Source organism: Hyla sarda, chromosome 9, assembly GCF_029499605.1.
Source record: "Hyla sarda isolate aHylSar1 chromosome 9, aHylSar1.hap1, whole genome shotgun sequence".
NCBI lineage: Eukaryota > Metazoa > Chordata > Amphibia > Anura > Hylidae > Hyla > Hyla sarda.
The window spans coordinates 20,380,239-20,400,753 of record NC_079197.1 but is presented as its reverse complement, the minus strand read 5'-3'; the positions used below and the strand labels follow the sequence as shown (position 1 = coordinate 20,400,753).

General features: G+C 44.0%; 1 protein-coding gene across 4 annotated transcripts in view; it reads right to left on the bottom strand.

Moving 5' to 3' along the window:
* Positions 1-20,515, bottom strand: part of NIBAN2 (niban apoptosis regulator 2) — an 81,180-nt gene that overhangs the window by 3,730 nt on the left and 56,935 nt on the right. For all 4 annotated transcript variants that reach the window (XM_056540618.1, XM_056540617.1, XM_056540616.1 and 1 more), the window contains 11 exons: positions 19,750-19,880; positions 18,265-18,393; positions 18,082-18,187; positions 17,068-17,232; positions 15,015-15,130; positions 13,457-13,561; positions 7,400-7,562; positions 6,164-6,351; positions 5,911-6,066; positions 3,212-3,328; positions 832-939 (listed from right to left, as the gene is read on the bottom strand). In XM_056540618.1, coding sequence (XP_056396593.1) covers positions 832-939; positions 3,212-3,328; positions 5,911-6,066; positions 6,164-6,351; positions 7,400-7,562; positions 13,457-13,561; positions 15,015-15,130; positions 17,068-17,232; positions 18,082-18,187; positions 18,265-18,393; positions 19,750-19,880 — 1,484 coding nt within the window. The remainder of the gene's footprint in view (positions 1-831; positions 940-3,211; positions 3,329-5,910; positions 6,067-6,163; positions 6,352-7,399; positions 7,563-13,456; positions 13,562-15,014; positions 15,131-17,067; positions 17,233-18,081; positions 18,188-18,264; positions 18,394-19,749; positions 19,881-20,515) is intronic.

Below are 20,515 nucleotides of genomic sequence, written 5' to 3'. Positions count from 1 at the left end.
TGATAGACATTTAGACCATTAAAGGGGTATTCCGCCCCTAGACATCTTATCCCCTATCCAAAGGATAGGGAATAAGATGTCAGATCGCCGCGGTCCCGCTGCTGGGGACCCCCGGGATCCCCGCTGCGGCACCGCGCTATCATTACAGCACAGAGCGAGTTCGCTCTGTGCGTAATGACGGGCGATACGGGGGACGGAGCAGCGTGACGTCATGGCGCCGCCCCTCGTGACATCACGGCCAGTCCTCTTAATGCAAGTCTATTGCAGGGGGCGTGACGACCGCCACGCCCCCTCCCATAGACTTGTATTGAAAGGGGCGGGCTGTGACATCACGAGGGGCGGAGCCGTGACGTAACGATGCTCTGGCCCCTGCACCGCCCATCATTACGTGCAGAGCGAACTCGCTCTGTGCTGTAATGATAGCGCAGTGCCGCAGCAGGGATCCCAGGGGTCCCCAGCAGCGGGACCGCGGCGATCTGACATCTTATCCCCTATCCTTTGGATAGGGGATAAGATGTCTAGGGGCGGAATACCCCTTTAAATAGGTTGGTGAGAGGGAATGAATGGGCTATGGATTTAGTTCCCCAGAGTACCCCTTTAATCATTTACTACAAAGTTGTTATGCCAGCACTGATCATATAGAGCATTGTTTCCAAGCGAGGGTGCCTCCAGCTGTTGCAAAACTACAACTCCAAGCATGCCCGGACAGCCGCTGGCTGTCCGGGCATGCTAGGAGTTGTAGTTTTGCAACAGCTGGAGGCACCCTGGTTGGGAAGCACTGCTCTGCACATTCTGAAAGCAGTCGCTCCGCTCCATTCACCCCATACTCACAGATTTGCAGGTTGGAGCCAGTTTCTTCAGTAGAAATGGGATGATGATTTGTAGTAAGGCTTCTTGGAAGAACTTCTTCCGCACCGTGCTGCTGTCATAGTCGTATTTCTGTAAAATACATTACCAAGAAATTTTAATCTTCTAGAATTACTCAATGTTTTTTCCATGTGGTCATAGGTTGGCAATAAAGCTCTTTTGTAATGTCAGTTTCACCATCCAATCACCAGGGGATTAAGTAGACACATCGGGCCCGATCAACTCTTTTTCAGTGGATTTTGTATCTAAAGACCGCTGAACGCATATAGATAGCAGTATGCTTAGGCCAAGTTGACACTGCCATTGTGTTCCAAACCATTTGGCTTTTTTTTTTTTTTTTTTTTTTTTTTGTGCCGAACAGACCCTAAAAGGTTCAGAGCAAAACTGACACCACTTGGTCCTTAAAGATCCATAAAGATTGAATGGGGTCAGTCAGGTGACCGGTATTTTACAGGAGTGGAGAAAATGGATCGGACATGCGGTATTTTTTCCTCCACTAAACACCCGTCCTTTTGACGGACCAAGCAAGGAAGCTCCCTTTACCGGAGCACTAGGGCTGTGTGAACGAGGCCTAAGAATAGATACCTCTACTAATCCTTCCTTGGATTGACAGAGATTGCATTGGTCAATAAGGGTGGAGGAAATGTGTCGCTGCCAGAAACATCTTTTAGGGAACAAAGAAGTCTAACCTTTGCGACCCTTGTTACCCCCACATAACTGCCTTTAGGGCAGGGCTCAACAAATCCCAGGTCACCATAAGAATTTAGTAATGGCGCCTAGGTTTTTGTCAGCCCTTTCCAATAGGGTTTTCAGTCTTTTAAAAAATAAAAAATAAACACTTACTTACCTCTACTTCTATTCCTGCGCTGAACCCCCATTCCGCCTGGTGTCAGGTGGCCGTTCAGTGACCTGGTGGGCAAGCTCTGTATTCCTGGAATATGGCGCGTGACCGCCAAGGCTACTGATTGGCTGCACTGTGTAACACCCTAGCGCAATCCACTGGCAGGATTGAGGGGGGAGGGGGGGAATCAGCGCGGGAACGAACGGGGAGGTAAGTAAAACTGTTTTGTTTTGTGAGGGGAACAGTAATGACTGTGACATAAGGAGAGATGAGGGGGATAGTAGTGACCCTGACGCAGAGATGGGGGGGACAGTAATGACTGTGACACAGGGAGAGAAGAGGGGGACAGTAATGACTGTGATACAGGGAGAGATGAGGGGCAGGGACGGCTTCACCTATAGGCAAAATAGGCAGCCGCCTAGAGCGCCCTCTTGATGGGGCACCGTTTTGCCCTTCGTAAGAAAGTTATTTCTCCAGGTTCTGACAGCCACAAAACTGTCACCCCAGTAGTAAGGAGATTACATGAGGAGGAGGTTTGTCACAGTGTGTCACCCCCAGTAGTAAGAAGATTACATGAGGAGGAGGTTTGTCACAGTGTGTCACCCCAGTAGTAAGGAGATTACATGAGGAGGAGGTTTGTCACAGTGTGTCACCCTAGTAGTAAGGAGATTACATGAGGAGGAGGTTGGTTACAGTGTGTCACCCCAGTAGTAAGAAGATTATATGAGGGGGAGGAGGTTTGTTACAGTGTGTCACCCCAGTAGTAAGGAGATTACATGAGGAGGAGGTTTGTTACAGTGTGTCACCCCAGAAGTAAGGAGATTACATAAGGAGGAGGTTTGTTACAGTGTGTCACCCCAGTAGTAAAGAGATTACATAAGGAGGAGGTTTGTTACAGTGTGTTACCCCAGTAGTAAGGTGAGGTGTGTCAATGGGAGAAGTCAAGGGGCGGCAAAATTAGCTTTTACCTAGGGTGGCAAAAATCCTTGCACCAGCTGATGAGGGGACAGTAATGACTATGACACAGGGAGAGATGTGGGGACCCTAATGACTGTGACACAGGGAGAGATGTGGGGACAGTAATGACTGTGACACAGGGAGAGATGAGGGGACACTAATGACTGTGACACAGGGAGAGATGAGGGGACACTAATGACTGTGACACAGGGAGAGATGAGGGGACACTAATGACTGTGACACAGGGAGGGATGAGGGGAAACTAATAACTGACTAATGACTATAAGCAAACAGGGAGAGATCATGTAAGGCCATCAGGGCAGTGTTCTCTTGGAATATAGATCATGAGTGTCTTAAATTGGTCTTGGGGGGGAGGGGTCATGGGCTCTTCAGTATAAAGGGGGAGACTGACCATCTAGTCTGGATAGTGGTTTTCCACTATGTGGTAAGTTTGTCGATTCTGATAAAATTTTAATCTGTATATAGCAGGAAAGGCATGCTGGTTCTTGTAGTCGATGCCTCGTATTGCCGGCGCTCTCCTCTTACCTTGAGAACACGTTCTAATATGCGCTGGATGTCTCTGCACAGGTTCTCGGTGCCTTCAGTCTTGTTCAGCTCTTGATGGATGAGCTGCTCAAAGGTGTAAACTGCGTTGTCTATTTGCTATAAAAGTTCACAGTAAATTATAATTTTTTAAATAATTTTTTTATTATTATTTTTTATTTAATTTTTTATTATTATTTTTTTATTATTAATATATTATTATTATTTTATTATTATTATTATCCAGCAGTAACATACAGGGTATGGATAGTTTACTGTGATCTACAAGTAAAAGCACAAAATTAACTCTCTCCCTTGGTTCGGGTCAGCGCTACGGCCTCTACTGAGCTGACCCATGTGCCTCCAGCAGTTGCAAGACTACAACTCCCAGCATGCCCGGACAGCCAACGGCTGTCCAGGCATGCTGGGAGTTGTAGTCTTGCAACTGCTGGAGGTCCGCAGTTTGGAGACTTAGGGTCTAAACTGATGCATTATGTAAAAATAAAAATATATTTTAATAATACAAGCATTTCAGTAAAATGATCCATCATTGTGACTAGAGATGAGCGAACTTACAGTAAATTCGATTCGTCACGAACTTCTCGGCTCGGCAGTTGATGACTTATCCTGCATAAATTAGTTAAGTTTTCAGGTGCTCCCGTGGGCTGGAAAAGGTGGATACAGTCCTAGGAGACTCTTTCCTAGGACTGTATCCACCTTTTCCAGCCCACCGGAAAGCTGAACTAATTTATGCAGGATAAGTCATCAACTGCCGAGCCGAGAAGTTTGTGACGAATCGAATTTACTGTAAGTTTGCTCATCTCTAATTGTGACTAAAGTGCATCATTGGTATGTAACAGGTCGTGTTGAGCACGAATATTCGTAATGCGAATTTTTATTGCGAATATCGGCACTTTGTGATTTTTGCGAATATTTAGAATATAGGGGTTATATATTCGTAATGACGAATATTCTTTTCACATGCAAATTTTCGCATGGGAAAAAAGAAAAAAAATTGAACGAACATAGCGAATTTCGCGAAAATAGGACGAATACTCGTAAATATATTCACGAAATATCGCGAATTCGAATATGGCCCGTGCCGCTCATCACTGGTAGCAAGTAGAAAAGGAGTGGGTTCACAAAAGACCTCTAGAGGGAGCCAGTGTTGCATCCCTCTTAGGCCCTATTCACACGGCGGAATCCGGTGGAAAAATTCCACTGGCAAATTCTGTTGCAGTAGAGTCCTGTTGTTTTCAATGGGACTCTGCTGCACTGTGCACACAGCGGAACTTCTGCAGGCAAAAACATCTGCTGCAGAAATATGTAATGCGGAAAACTGTGTTCCTGTAGCAGAATGTGACCCTCCAAAAAGGGACGCAGTTTTTCCGCACAACTCCCGGCCTTTCTCCCACATCTGTCCGCTAGCTGTTGCAAGACTACAATACCCAGCATGTCCTCACTGTAAGGGCCTGCTGTAGGAGTTGTTGTCTTGCAACAGGTAGCGGGTGGGTGTGTGACGCGGGTGGGTGGGAGAAATGTTGTGGACGCTCCTCTGACTGCGCACCACAGTCTAAGTGGCGGGGAGATGTGTCAATAACTGTGTCCCCGTCCCCTTGAGAGAGGGTAGCGGAGAGAGCGGGCTGTAAACCAGAAAACTGTGTCCCTGTGCGGAGAGTCACATTCCGCTACAGTATATTATAACAAAATCTCCCGTGTAGTACCCAAGGTTTAATATACTTCAAAACCAATTCCCTTCAGGCCATAAAGCCCCTCCGGGACTGAGCCATTTACTAAGGTTACCCCTTTAAGATATCACTTTTATTGATTTACACTAAAATTACCCCAATATTGGGCATAAATGATACAAAAATTGTGTTTTAAAAACACAACCTGGATATTGGAATCAGGTCCCATTCAGACCAATAATCAACTAGGAGTATTGTTAGAGGATGATATCATTATTATTCCTTATTTCAGGGTCAATATATCTTCCCCTATATTGGATCCTCTGATTCCTCCTTCTCTATCCAAATCCTGGTTGATAATTAAAATACAGATCTCCCTAGCATTCCCCCAACGTTTCGCCGGTAAGAACCAGCTTTATCAAGGTATAATGCATTAGTATTCCGGAAACATTAATAAAGCTTGTTCTTACTGGCGAAACGTCAGGGGGATCTGTATTTTAAATTATCAACCAGGATTTGGATAGAGAAGGAGGAATCAGAGGATCCAATATAGGGGAAGATATATTGACCCTGAAATAAGGAATAATAATGATATGATCCTCTAACAATACTCCTAGTTGATTATTGGTATGGATGGGACCTGATTCCAATATCCGGGTTGTGTTTTTAATACACAATTTTTGTATCATTTATGCACAATATTGGGGTCATTTTAGTGTAAATCAATAAAAGTGATATTTTAAAGGGGTAATACTAGTAAAGGCTCAGTCCCGGAGGGGCTTTATGGCCTGAAGGGAATTGGTTTTGAAACATTCCGCTACAGGACACAGTTTTTTTCATGTCAATTCTTTCTGTGGAATCCGCTCGGAAATGCATTGCCAAAACCCACTGTCTGCGGAATGTCTGCCGTTGCCTGTCCGGGCATGCTGGGAGTTGTAGTTTTGCAATAACTGGAGGCGCACTGGTTGGAAAACCCTCCAGTAGAGCTTTGGGGTATTTTTAGGGTTTCCTCACCTCTCTCATGAGGATCTGCGCCCTCTGCTTGAAGACGGACGGGCCCCCCACGTCAAACCTCTGCTGCAGGCCTTCTAGGTTCAGGTGATCCATCTTTTCATAGCATTGCTGCATTTTGACAGGGTGATAGGCCAGCTGGGATATCTTCTCCATATGCTGGTGGACAGATATGAAAAAGGAATGACACGTTTATAGAATTATTCTTGGTAATCACCTCCGGCTGGCACCGTTTTCCTCTCCTCTGAATCCTTACCTCACCCAGCTTTTCCCGCCCTCCCTCGTTCACCAGGTTCTTGTTCATTTCGGTGGCCTCGGTGAAGACCAATTCTCGCACTTCAGCGAACCCCTGGCTGGTTGGCACCATCAGAGCTTCCAGAATAGATGGGATGTGTGACTGGACGTGGTTTCTCACACACAGTTCAGCTTTGGGCAGCACAGCAGCTGTTATACAACACACGAGTCACAATCTAGAGAAACTTTAGCCATTCTAAACAACATTAAAGTAGCACTCCGGGTTTTTTTGTTTTTTCCCCCCATATCATGCACACTCATCACTTATGCAGCGCCATTTGTTTTTATTCCAGCACATCTGCGCACCTAGGTGTTTTATTATTGTAACTCAGTCATGTGATCACCAGTCTGACCCCGAAAAAAAGTAACTGCACTTAATGTGAGTGACAGGATGTCAGACCTGGTTTCTAACTTCATGTGGATTGAAGGATGACATCATCACCTACCCGATTCCTTCTAGCTCCACCTACTATCACTATCGGAAGGGGACATACAGTAGCTATACACCTCCCCTCCAGCTCTATCTGCTGCTCTCTCTATGGGATCAGGATATATATAGTAGTTATACACCTCCAGCTCTATCTGTATACTGCTGCTATCTCTATGGGATCAGTATATATAGTAGTTATACACCTTCCCTCCAGCTCTATTTGTATACTGCTGCTATTTCTATGGGATCAGTATATATATATATTTATTTATTAGTTATACACCTGCCCTCACAGATCCATCTGTATACTGCTGCTACTATCACTATGGGATTAGGATGTATGCTATTTATACACCTCCCCTCCAGCTTTGTCTGTATACTGCTGCTGCTATCTCTTTGGGATCGGGATATATAGTAGTTATACACATCTCCTCCAGCTCTATCTATATACTGCTGCTATCTCTATGGGATGAGGATACATAGTAGTCTATACACCTCCCCTCCAGCTCTGTGTACTGCTGCTATCTTTATGGGATCAGGGGATATTAGTTATACACCTCCCCTCCAGCTCTATCTGTATACTGCTGCTATCTCTATGGTATCAGGATGTACAGTAGTTATATACCTACTCTCCAGGTCCATTTGTATACAATTGGCTGTCCGGGCAGCTACAAAGCCACAGGTTTGTAACAATCTAAACAATTCATTTAAGTGGAGAAAATTGCATATAAATGATCAGATACAAAACAATGACTAGTTCTTCTTTACCTCGAATCTTGTTGGACACGTGCTCCTTACACGCAATGATCTGGTCCATGTCCGTTCGGATTTGACTCTCCATCTCTGCTCTCCTGTCGCCGCATTTTTTTTCCAGTCCCTCGTAAAACAGACGTGCCTTCTCGTGCACCATCCGATACACTGTATCCGAAATCTGGGAAAGAAATACATTTGTTTTAGAGGGAAGTTCTTATGTTAACCATCTTTTTTAAAAATAATGTTTAGCAATATTTCTTCTAACAATCATAAAATATTGCAGTTTCCATTCTGACCACTAGGGCAAAAACTTCCTGTTGTACAGATCATTTCCCAGTAATACAGAGTAAAAAAAAAAGCGACACCAGCAGAGAGATAACACTGGATCCACCACCTTTCACAACAGTGATCAGCATCCCCTAGAGCGCTGTTTCCTAACCAGAGTACCTCCAGCTGTTGCAAAACTACAACTGGATGCATGCCCGGACAGCCTTTGGCTGTCCAGGCATGCTGGGAGTTGTAGTTTTGCAACAACTGGAAGCACCCTGGTTGGGAAGCAGCCCAAAAAGAATGACCTCATGAAAGGTCACAGAGAATGCCCAGCAACATCTGCAGTTCATCTAAATGAGACAGCACTTGTCAATTGTTGTCTATGCCAATGGATCCTACTGTAAAGAATTTCACTAAATGCTGTTAAAAACATGGTACTCCACTGGAAAACATTTTTTTTTTTTAATCAACTGGTGCCAGAAAGTTATACAGATTTGTAAATGACTTCTATTTAAAAATCATAATCCTTCCAGTACTTATTAGCTACTATATGCTCCACAGGAAGTTCTTTTCTTTTGAATTTCCTTTTTTGTCTGACCACAGTGCTCTCTGCTGACATCTCTGTCCATTTTAGGAACTGTCCAGAGTAGGAGCAAATCCCCATAGCAAACCTATCCTGCTCCGGACAGTTCCCAAAATGGACAGAGGTGTCAGTAGAGAGCACTGTGGTCAGACAGAAAGGAAATTAAAAAAAGAAAAGAACTTCCTGTGGAGCATACAGGATCTGATAAGTACTGGAAGGATTATGATTTTTAACTTTCTGGCACTAGTTAATAAAAAAAAAAAATAATTCCAGTGGAGTACCCCTTTAAGTAATATGGAAGCCCACATAATAACACACACTAAAAAAATAAAAATTAACAAAAATAGAAACAGTATTTGCCTCTAAACTGGTAAAAAAAAATCTTTTCCTCAAGGCTATGTTCCGGCGGCAGATTGTCTGCGCGGAATTCCGTCGGGAATATTCCGCATGGACATTCCGCTGCAGCAGAGTGCCATTGATTTCAATAGGATTCTGCTGCACTGTTCACATGATGGAAAATGCCGATTCAGGCGTCCGCAAAAAAGAACAGACTTGTCTATTTTTTTCGCAGATTTTGCTCGGAAACATATTGCTGTCTATGAGCATTCCTGGATGATCCTAGCGCCCGCTGGATTATTTCAAATGTGCGGAATGTCTGCAAGTGTTTTCCATGCAGACATTCCGCAGATTTTACGTTGTGTAAACATGGCCTAAGGAAGACATCTTTATCTTATTCCGGGCCATAAAGCTTTCTACAGACGTCTTTTGATCCATCTGGATGCCCGGCTCGCCCTGAGCTCACGTTTCTGGCTGCGCAGACAAGAGGGTGGAGCGCGGCCAGACGATTGTGGAGTCGGCTTATCTCAGGGAAAACAAAGATTGTAAAAGAAATCCAATATATATATTTCCCAGAAAGACATTGACTGGGGTATCAGACCTGACAGCGCCCAGAACAATGGCCATAGACAAGGCGGGGACCATTTCCACAAGAGCGTCCACCCAAACTGTAAACTGTAGGTAAGTGATCTCAATGTCTATAGTTAGTTATCAGGTTTCATTTACTCACAGATATTGGCATTTTTAGCAAGACAATTTTGGTGGGACTGGCTGTCCATCTAATGGTGTATGGTGGCCTCCTGACTCCCCCTATAGCACATTTTGGGGGCGAGATTGATTGGGCATATTGGATTTAAAGGGGTACTCCGGTGGAAATTTTTTTTTTTTTTTAAATCATATGGTGATAGAAAGTTAAACAGATCTTTACAAATATATATCCTGGCATTAGGGCCCAATGACAGTCTTAATTATTAATGCTCAGATTTTTTTTTTTTTTATGCTGTTTTTATAAAGATTTGCATTTTTTTCAAAAACCATCTGTCTCAATATATATTCATTGTGTACCCAGTGGGGTGATATTCTTGAGGGGTGGTTCATTTTTATTTTCAGATTTGTAAATTACTTCTATTAAAAAATCTTAATCCTTCCAGTAGTTATTAGAGGCTGCATACTACAGAGGAAATGCTTTTCTTTTGGGATTTCTCTTCTGTCACAACCACAGTGCTCTCTGCTGACCTCTGCTGTCCATTTTAGGAACTGTCCAGAGCAGGAGAAAATCCCCATAGCAAACACATGCTGCTCTGGACAGTTCCTAAAATGGACAGCAGAAGTCAGCAGAGAGCACTGTGGTCCACTGTGAAACCCAAAAAGAAAAGAATTTCCTCTGTACTATACAGCCCCTAAAATGTACTGGAAAGATTAAGATTTTTTTAATAGAAGTCATTTACACATCTGTTTAACTTTCTGGCACCAGTTAATTTAAACAAAAATTTTTCCACTGGAGTACCCCTTTAAGCTGCCCTGATCCCTTTGTTCTTAAAGGGGTATTCCATGAAAAAAAAAAAAAAAAATTATATCAACTGGCTCCAGAAAGTTAAACAGATTTGTAAATTATTTCTATTAAAAAAATCTTAATCCTTCCAATAATTATCAGCTGTTGAAGTTGAGTTGTTCTTTTCTGTCTGGCAACAGTGCTCTCTGCCGACATCTCTGCTTGTCTCGGGAACTGCAGAGAAGAGGTTTGCTATGGGAATTTGCTTCTACTCTGGACAGTTCCCGAGACAGGTGTCATCAGAGAGCACTTAGACAGAAAAGAACAGCTCAACTTCAGCAGTTCATAAGTACTGAAAATATTAAGATTTTTTAATAGAAGTAATTTACAAATCTGTTTAACTTTCTGGATCCAGTTGATATATAAAAAAAAGTTTTTCCCTGGATAACCCCTTTAAGAAGTTAAACCACTGCTAGGGGAATTTGGTAGCAATTAATTTTTTTTTTATCCCTTCTCTCGTTTAAAGGAGTACTCCACTGGCCAGTGTGGAACTAAATGTCCCGAATGCTGTTTTTGCACTGTGGGGGTCGGTCACGCCTCTTTGTGATGTCACGGCCATGCCCCCTCAATGCAAGTCTATGGGAGGGGGAGTGACGGCTGTCAAGCCACCTCCCATAGACTTGCATTGAGGGGGTGTGGCCGTGACATCACGAGGAGGCGTGACCGACCCCCCACAGCACAAAAACAGTGTTGGAACATTTAGTTACATGCTGGCCTGTGGAGTACTCCTTTAAGGTACACGGACGCTCAGCTGAGCAGAGCATTCATGTGGTGGAGGTGTTGTGGAGCTGGCGGCTAAGCAGTCTAAAGTCAGCCATTCACTTTCAATAGCTGTTAGCTGAACATTTGGCTCCCCCATACACGTGTATATTCAGCTCAACAGAGCGTTCATCTGTTATCAAGAGTCTGGCAGTAGCTTGTATCTCTTTTCTCCATTTAGAACATATGGACACTCGGCCAAGCCGGATGTACATGTGTATGGAGGGATCGGGAGAGATGGCTGTTGGCCGAGGAAGAATTAAGGTGTCTGGCTTAAAGGGATGGGGGTGTACAGGATTAGAAAACATGGCTGTTTTCTTCCAGAAATAGCACCACACCTGTCCATGGGTTGTGTCTGGTATTGCACCTCAGCTCCATTGCAGCGCATGAGACACCGCTGTAATACCTCCCAACCTATACAACCCCTATAAAGTACACATGTGATTGGCTGAACACCATCACATGTGTATACCTCTTAACCTCTGACCTCCCTTGCAAACTCATACTTGATCCTTCTTTCCTGACACCGACAGAGGGGGCAGCAGAGAGCACTGTGGTCAGACTGGAAGGAACTACACAACTTCTTCTGGAGCACACAGCTGCTGATAGGTACTGGAAGGATTAAGATTTTTATATAGAAGTAATTTACAAAACCTGTATAAATTTCTGGCACCAGATGATTTGAAGTTTATTTTTTCCAGGGTACCCCTTTAGATAAGCATTTTCAGCAGTCTCTCCACTGCTCTTTTTTTTTCCATATGCTCGTGAGAAGGTCTCGTGTCGCTGAAGTGTTTTCTCTCCACTTATCTCCTCCAGCACTTTGCTTAGAGATAATATTTGGCAAACACTTGAGCTTCACACAGCGATATCACAGAGTGGGGAGCGTCTAAGTGACATTTGCGGTAGTCACCGGCCCCTTTATCCCCCAGTAATGTCAATGGCTTCACGTGAGCTGCAGTACCAGGCATGGACACTACAAACTCTATGGCGCTATGTCTAATAAACAACCATAGAGACTCTTATTGGTTGTGGGGCCAGGAGTAACGCCATTATTGTTCTGTTTTTTGACATTGACAGGGGTTGCGTGACCTAAAATTGGCACGTCGCATCCAAGGAACGGAAATGGGGTTGCAGTGCGACCCAAAAGCGGCCACAATCGCAACCCAACAGTCGAAAGAAATCCATCTCAGATTGCCGGATCACAGCTGCTACTGCTTTTGGGTCCCTTTTGGGTGCGGTGCAGTGCAATCTACCTAAAGCAGTGGTCTCCAATTTGCTGACCTCCAGTCGCAGTCCCCTATCTTACATCACTGACTGCAAGAGAGGCCTATAAATTCCCCTGCAATTTCCTCCAATTCACTTTCACAGGGGAAAAACCATTGTACGCTGCAAAATTGGAACAAAGGCCGTATCAAATATCCCAATGTCTAACTAGTTCCTGGAAAGCTTAAATAAATATGTGCGCGGACGGAATTGGCGGCTGTCTGTGTGTGTTATTATAAAAGGGATATCTCAGGCCCTGTATAGACTATGTTAGCGGCCAGTGTAGGGTTTCCCAACCACTGTGCCTCCAGCTGTTGCAAAATTCCCAGCATGTACATCTTCTCATACAAAGTGACAAGTAAGCCTGACCTCAGCTGATCTACAGCAATGGTCTACAAACTGCTGACCTCCAGCTGTTGCAAAACCACAAGTTGTTGTTTTGCAACAGCTGAAGGCACTCTGGTTAGTGTGTATGTTAGGAAAAGCCCCTGATGTATATGCTAAGCATGAACATATGGCTCAAATAAGCCAAAGAATGTCTTCAAGGGGTACTCCGGTGGAAAACATATTTTTTTTTAAATCAACTGGTGCCAGTAAGTAAAACAGATTTGTAAATTACTTACATTTAAAAATCTTAATCCTTCCAGTACTTATCAGCTGCTGTATGCTCCAGAGGAAGTTGTGTAGTTATTTTCTGTCTGACCACAGGGCTCTCTGCTCCCCCCCCCCCCCCCTCTGTCCATGTCAGGAACTGTTCCAGAGTAGGAGCAAACCCTCATAGCAAACCTCTCCTGCTCTGGACAGTTCCTGACATGAACAGAGGTGGCAGCAGAGAGCACTGTGGTCAGACTGGAAAGAACTACACAACTTCCTCTGGAGCATACATCAGCTGATAAGTACTGGAAGGATTTAGATTTTTAAATAGAATTTACAAATCTGTTTAACTTACTGGCACCAGATGATTTAAATAAATACAAAATAAAATAAAAAACGGAGTACCCCTTTAACATTTCCCCCTGGTCTTCATGCTTTGTGATTGAGATGCCAAAACACAACCCTATGTGTCATGAAGTGGGAAATTATCTATGAGGGGCAGAACTTCCTGTGACTACCACCAGAGGGCATCTGTACCGACACGGTCACACGGGCACAAAGTCCTACGGTTGCCAGGCAACTTGACCTAACTTGCCTACAAAAATGCACAATTTTGGATCCTGAAATACGCACAGATTATGTCACTACTTGGTTTCATTTCTCCAATGTAGTTATTGTAATATTTTCACATTCAGGAATCGATTCTGTGACTCACCAACAACCAGGCCCTCTGCCGATCCTGCGGTTTCCCCCTTAGTTTGGGGCCTATGATGTTCTTCAGATCAGGAAGGAGGTCATCCATGACCAGATTACTGAGGACCTGCACCATAAAGGCAAGAAAACTATTGGTATATTTTACTAGAATGTTTAAAAATGCATTACAGAGAACCATATGTTTGTATAGAGTTATACACTTTAATAATGGTCTAACATAGCTGTACTCAAGGCCACCATCAGGTAAGTACTTGCGGCACTGCCATCAGGGAAGTACTTGCGACACTGCCATCAGGTAAGTACTTGCAGTACCGCCGTCACGGAAGTCCTTGGTTACCATCATCAGATAAGTACTTGCGGTACCGCCATCAGGGAAGTGACATTTCTGATGGCAGTCCTGCCTGTACTTGCATAAATATATACGTAGAAAGGATCAGGGATTCCAGAAAATCAACGTAACTTTATTTCGCCATCTATTAAAACAGTATGACAGGTACAAACATGGCAGCCAATTGACCACTATGTTTGTACCTGTCATGCTGTTTTAATGGATCAAGAAATAAAGTTACGTTGATTTTATGGAATCCCCAACCCTCCCTATGTATGTGTGTATATATATATATATATATATATATATATATATATATATATGTGTGTGTGTATATATATATATATATATATGTGTGTGTGTGTGTGTGTACATATATATATATATATATATATATATATATATATATATATATATTCTAGGTTCTTCAAAGTAGCCACCTTTTGCTTTGATTACTGCTTTGCACACTCTTGGCATTCTCTTGTTGAGCTTCAAGATGTAGTCACCTGAAATAGTTTTCACTTCACAGGTGTGCTGGTGTGGAGGAGGAGGTGTGATGGTGTGTGTGTGTGTGGGGGGGGGGCTTTGTTGGGGATTTATTAAAAATTGAAGGCATACTGAATCAGCATGGCTACCACAGCATCTTGCAGCGGCTGCTATTCCATCCGGTTTGCGTTTAGTTGGACCATCATTTATTTTTCAACAGGACAATGACCCCAAACACCTCCAGGCTGTGTAAGGGCTATTTGACCAAGAAGGAGAGTGATGGGTGCTGCGTCAGATGACCTGGCCTCCACAGTCACCGGACCTGAACCCAATGAAGGCAAAAGGGCCAACAAGTGCTAAGCATCTCTGGGAACTCCTTCAAGACTGTTGGAAGACCATTTCAGGTGACTACCTCTTGAAGCTCATCAAGAGAATGCCAAGAGTGTGCAAAGCAGTAATCAAAGCAAAAGGAAGAACCTAGAATATGACAGATTTTCACACTTTTTTGTTACGTCTATAATTCCACGTGTTAATTCATAGTTTTGATGCCTTCAATGTGAATCTACAATTATCATAGTCATGAAAATAAAGAAAACTCTGAATGAGAAGATGTGTCCAAACTTTTGGTCTGTACTGTATATATGTGTGTGTGTGTATAATATATTCTATATTAATATATCTAGTAGTTTGCCGGATTGAGCTGCCAGCTGAGTAGTGAGGCTCCTGCTTTGTATTTGCTTCATACCTGTACTTGGTTGCCGCACAACATGTCCCAGGTTCCATACTGATCACGTTCTTGCCTGTAGAGCCGGACAGAGTCTGTAAAAGCTGCTGCCTCCACCCGAGCGTCTTCAGGGATACCTGACAGGTAGAGAGAATTATTCCATTAGGATGTGTTCACGGCCTTCAGTTGTCTGGGCATGCTGGGGGTTGTAGTTTCGCAACAGCTGGAGGAACACTGGTTGGGAAACACTATTGTCTCTATGACCTTTATATCATACCACGGTATTTAAAGGGGTACTCCAGTGGAAAACTATTTTTTTCATAACAACTGGCTCCAGAAAGTTAAACAGATTTGTAAATGACTTCTATTAAAAAAAAAAACTTAATCCTTCCAGTACTTATCAGCTGCTGTATGCTCCAGAGGAAGTTGCGTAATTCTTTTCAGTCTGACCACAGTGCCCTCTGCTGCCACCTCTGACTGTTTCAGGGACTGTTAGGAGCAGGAGAGGTTTGCTATGGGGATTTGCTTCTACTATGGACAGTTCCTGATACGGACAGAGGTGTTAGCAGAGAGCACTGTGGTCAGACTGGAAAGAACTACACAACTTCCTGTGGAGCATACAGCAGCTAATAAGTACTGGAAGGATTAAAGGGGTTATCCAGGAAAAAAACTTTTTTTTTTTTTTTTTATATATATATCAACTGGCTACAGAAAGTTAAACAGATTTGTAAATTACTTCTATAAAAAAATCTTAATCCTTTCAGTACTTATGAGCTTCTGAAGTTAAGGTTGTTCTTTTCTGTCTAAGTTCTCTCTGATGACACGTGTCTCGGGAACCGCCCAGTTCAGAAGCAAATCCCCATAGCAAACCTCTTCTAAACTGGGCGGTTCCCGAGACAGGTGTCATCAGAGAGCACTTAGACAGAAGAGAACAACCTTAACTTCAGAAGCTCATAAGTACTGAAAGGGTTAAGATTTTTTAATAGAAGTAATTTACAAATCTGTTTAACTTTCTGTTGATTTGAAAAAAAATTAAAGTACCCATTTAATGTGATTTATTGGTTTCATATGTTTCTGTTTTATGTCCCCTGATGAACTCTGCCATTTTAGGGGGGAAACAAGCGGAAAAAAGTTTGACATTATGTTAGATGAATAAAAAAAAAAAAAAAAAAATCCAGCATTCCTATGCATCATGCTCTTCTGTATCACCAAATGACAGCACACGGCTCTTTACCTCCTCTGCAGACGGAAGGCTTGTGCTTACAGGTGTGAGGTGCAGGTGTGCACTATAGAAGTGTAATTGTGTGTAACAGCGGAGCGCACGACTGCAGAGGACACGGCAAAACAAGTGGGAGACAAAAGACAACAGTAGAAAAGAAGACTACTGAGACAACACAATACGGTTCATGGAGTGGGGATGCAAAAGTAGAAAAGAATCTTTGATATCTGAAATCATTGCAGGGCTTAAAGGGGTACTCCGGCCCTAAGACATCTTATTCCCTATCCAAAGGATAGGGGATAAGATGTCTGACCGCGGGGGTCCCACCTCTTTGAGCTGCACGCCGCGCTGCATGCTGACAAACTGCCGGGTGCCGACCACGGGGCCGGAGTATCGTGACGTCACGACTCCGCCCCGTGTGACGTCACCCCCTGCTATGCAAGTCTATGGGAGGGGGGCGTGACGGCCGTCACGCCCCCTCCCATAGACTTGCATAGCGGGGGGGTGACGTCACGCGGGGGCGGAGTCGTGACGTCACGATACTCCGGCCCCGCGGTCGGCACCCAGCAGTTTGTGAGGCGTGCAGCTCAAAGAGGTGGGTGCCGAAGGTAAGATTGCAGGGGTCCCCTGCGACGGGACCCCCGCGGTCAGACATTTTATCCCCTATCCTTTGGATAGGGGTTAAGATGTCTTAGGTCCAGATTACCCCTTTAATCCAGTTGGGCCAGTGATTTTGGATTTGACCGCTACTAGTCACGTGATCCCCCAGTGCTATGGTATTATATCTGCTTTGACTTCTAAGCATTTTTTTTTTTTGAATAATGAAATTTACTTTATTTCAGCTTCCAGACTTACCGTTATTGCTGTGGCGCACACAGTCCTGAAACACTGCACTCCACCGCTGTTGCTCGCGCTCGGTCATAAAGCAGAAATGGTAGTGACGGCAGTACGGGTGCCACAGGATAACAGGGAACTGTGTCGGACATTTCATCGTGGCGCTGCCGGCTTTCACTTTTGCACCTGCAAACAAAGTGAAAGTGAAGTTAAATGGGCACTGACAAAATCAAAAAAATTTTTTAGATGTTGTACATCTTGGCAAAACATTAACCTTCATAAAAAAAACAGAGAGGAGGGGGTTACAGAGCAGCCTGCAGTGATTGGATGAAGAGACCCAGCACGGCAGACTCAGGGAGGAAGGAGAATGCTTGGTGAGTGAGGGCGGGCTCAGTGCTTGCCTCGGACATGCCCCTTCCTGAGCAGTGGATGTCAGAATCAGTGAGCAGCAGAACAGATGGATTTGTGAGGCAAATACAGAAGCTAGACACAGAATAAAAACATGTAAAGAATTTGCATAACCTAGTGCAGCGTTTTCCAACCAGGGTGCCTCCGGCTGTCCGGGCATGCTGGGTGTTGTAGTTTTACAACAGCTGGAGGCACCCCAGTTGGAAAACACTGACCTAGTGGGTAACAGATATAAGCATAATTTTTTTCTGTGATATGACAGGTGTTTGGAGATTTGGGAAAATCAGGGATCCAAGCAGACATGGGAATGTAGGACATATCCAGAGATGAGCGAACTTACAGTAAATTCGATTCGTCACAAACTTCTCGGCTCGGCGGTTGTTGACTTTATCCTGCATAAATTAGTTCAGCTTTCAGGTGCTCCGGTGGGCTGGAAAAGGTGGATACAGTCCTAAGAAAGAGTCTCCTAGGACTGTATCCATCTTTTCCAGCCCACGGGAGCACCGGAAAGCTGAACTAATTTATGCAAGAAAAGTCATCAACTGCTGAGCCGAGAAGTTCGTGACGAATCGAATTTACTGTAAGTTCGCTCATCTCTAGACATATCCAACAATTGTATGTACATACCCGGAACGGTGTTATTAAGCATTTCAGTGTACTGATCCAGGGAGGTGAAGACTTTGTACCCGGCAGAGTTGATGCCAGCTCGGGGCTGCAGGCCTCGCTCATAAGCCTAAATCAATAAAGAAAGCGTTTACATTGCCAGGTCAGACTGGAGGGATATATAGGACTACAATGGAAAACACTTACGATTTTGTTCTCATAAAGAAGTGGTCCATAGTGGTTGGGAACAAGGCAGAAACGGTTCCTCCATTTTTTTGTATCATCCAGATACTGGAAAAGGTTCCCAGAAAAGATCACCTTGTCTATGTTAGGGACCTTAAAAAGGAGATTAAGGAAATTATAAGCAGCCAATTCACTTTTTTTTAGTCTTCATAAAGGGGTACTCTAGAGCAGTGGTCTCCAACTTGCAGACCCCCAGATGTTGCAAAACTACAACTCCCAGCATGGCTGTCCGGGCATGCTGGGAGTTGTAGTTTTGCAACATCTGGAAGTCCGCAAGTTGGAGACCACTGTTCTAGAGGAAAACATTTTTTAAAAAATCAACTGGTGCCAGAAAGTGATGTAGATTTGTAAATTACTTCTCTATAAAAATCTTAATCCTTCCAGTACTTATCAGCTGCTGTATGATACAGAGGAAGTTGTGTAGTTCTTTCCAGTCTGTCCAGTGCTCTCTGCTGCCAGGTCAGGAACTGTCCAGAGTACGAGCAAACTTCTCTAGCTCTGGAAAGTTCCTGACACGGACAGAGGCGGCAGTAGAGAGCACTGTGGTCAGACTGGAAAGAACTACACAACTATTTCTGGAGCATACAGCAGCTGTTAAGTACTGGAAGGATTAAGATTTTTATATAGAAGTAATTTACATATCTGTTTAACTTTCTGGCACCAGTTGATTTCAAATTTTTTCCCCCCTTTATGGTCTATTCACACGTACAGTATTCTGGGCAGATTTTCTGCTGCAGATTTTCTGCTGCAGATTTCAATGTAAACTGAATGACTGAACACCGCTTGAAATCCTACGCATCAAATCTGCGCAGAATACTGTACGTGTACATAGACCCTTAGGGTCTATTCACACGTACAGTATCCTGCGCAGATTTGATGCGCAGGATTTGTAACTGAAGATTAGAAGTCATTTAGTTTACATTGTAAAACTGCAGCAGAAAATCTGCGCAGAATACTGTACGTGTGAATAGACCCTTAAAGAGGGTTTGTACATCTTCAGGCTCTTCTACCTCCACATACAAAGTCCCAAGTAAGTCTGACCTCGTATCATGACCTAGATGACTATCTACAGTAATGGTCTCCTACCTGTGGACCTCCAGCTGTTGCAAAACTACAACTCCCGGCATCTGGAGCATGCTGGGAAGTGTAGTTTTGCAACAGCTGGAGGTCCACAGTTTGGAGGCCACTGATCTACAGATATGAAGGTAGGTTCCTCACAAACCAACAACAATACGGACACTGCAGGGAAGATTTATCACAACCTGTGTAGAGGAGTGGTGCAGTTGCCCATAGCAACCAATCAGATCACTTCTTTCATTGTTTCAGAGGCCATAGTGAAAGTGAAAGAAGCTGAGTGGTTGCCACGGGCAACTGCACCACTCTTCCTCTACACAGGTTTTGATAAATCTCCCCCCACCTTTCCAGTTATTGATATAGTCGCCATCGTACCTTTCGATGAAGTAGCTGTGTCTGCGGGCCTCCATTGCCTTCGATCTCATAGCGGACGCTGTTAAACAGGGCGACTCCATACTGCTCCTCGTACAACTTCCCAAATTCCGCCAGCAATTTTCCTGTCCGTTCTGTAATAGGAAAGAAAGAATACAGCAGATAAGATTCTGGGAATGATATGTTGTATTTGGGACAGCAAAATGCATTAATCTGAACTAGTGTTTCCCAATCAGGGTGCCTCCAGCTGTTGCAAAACTACAACTCCCAGCATGCCCGGACAGGCAAAGGTTAGGGATTATTGCTCTAATGCAGTTTCCCAATCAGTGTGCCTCCAGCTGTTGTAAAACTACAACTCCCAGCATTCTCGGACAGCCAAAGGTTGGAGATTATTGCTTTAATGCAGTCTCTCCCAATCAGTGTGCTCCCAGCTGTTGCAAAACTACAATTCTCAGCATGCCTCTAATGCAGTCTCCCAATCAGTGTGCCTCCAGCTGTTGCAAAACTACAACTCCCAGCATGCCCTGACAGGCAAAGGTTAGGGATTATTGCTCTAATGCAGTCTCTCCCAATCAGTGTGCCTCCAGCTGTTGCAAAACTACAACTCCCTGCATGCCAGGACAGGCAAAGGTTAGGGATTATTGCTCTAATGCAGTCTCCCAATCAGTGTGCCTCCAGCTGTTGCAAAACTACAATTCCCAGTATGCCAGGATAGGCAAAGGTTAGGGATTATTGCTCTAATGCAGTCTCCCAATCAGTGTGCCTCCAG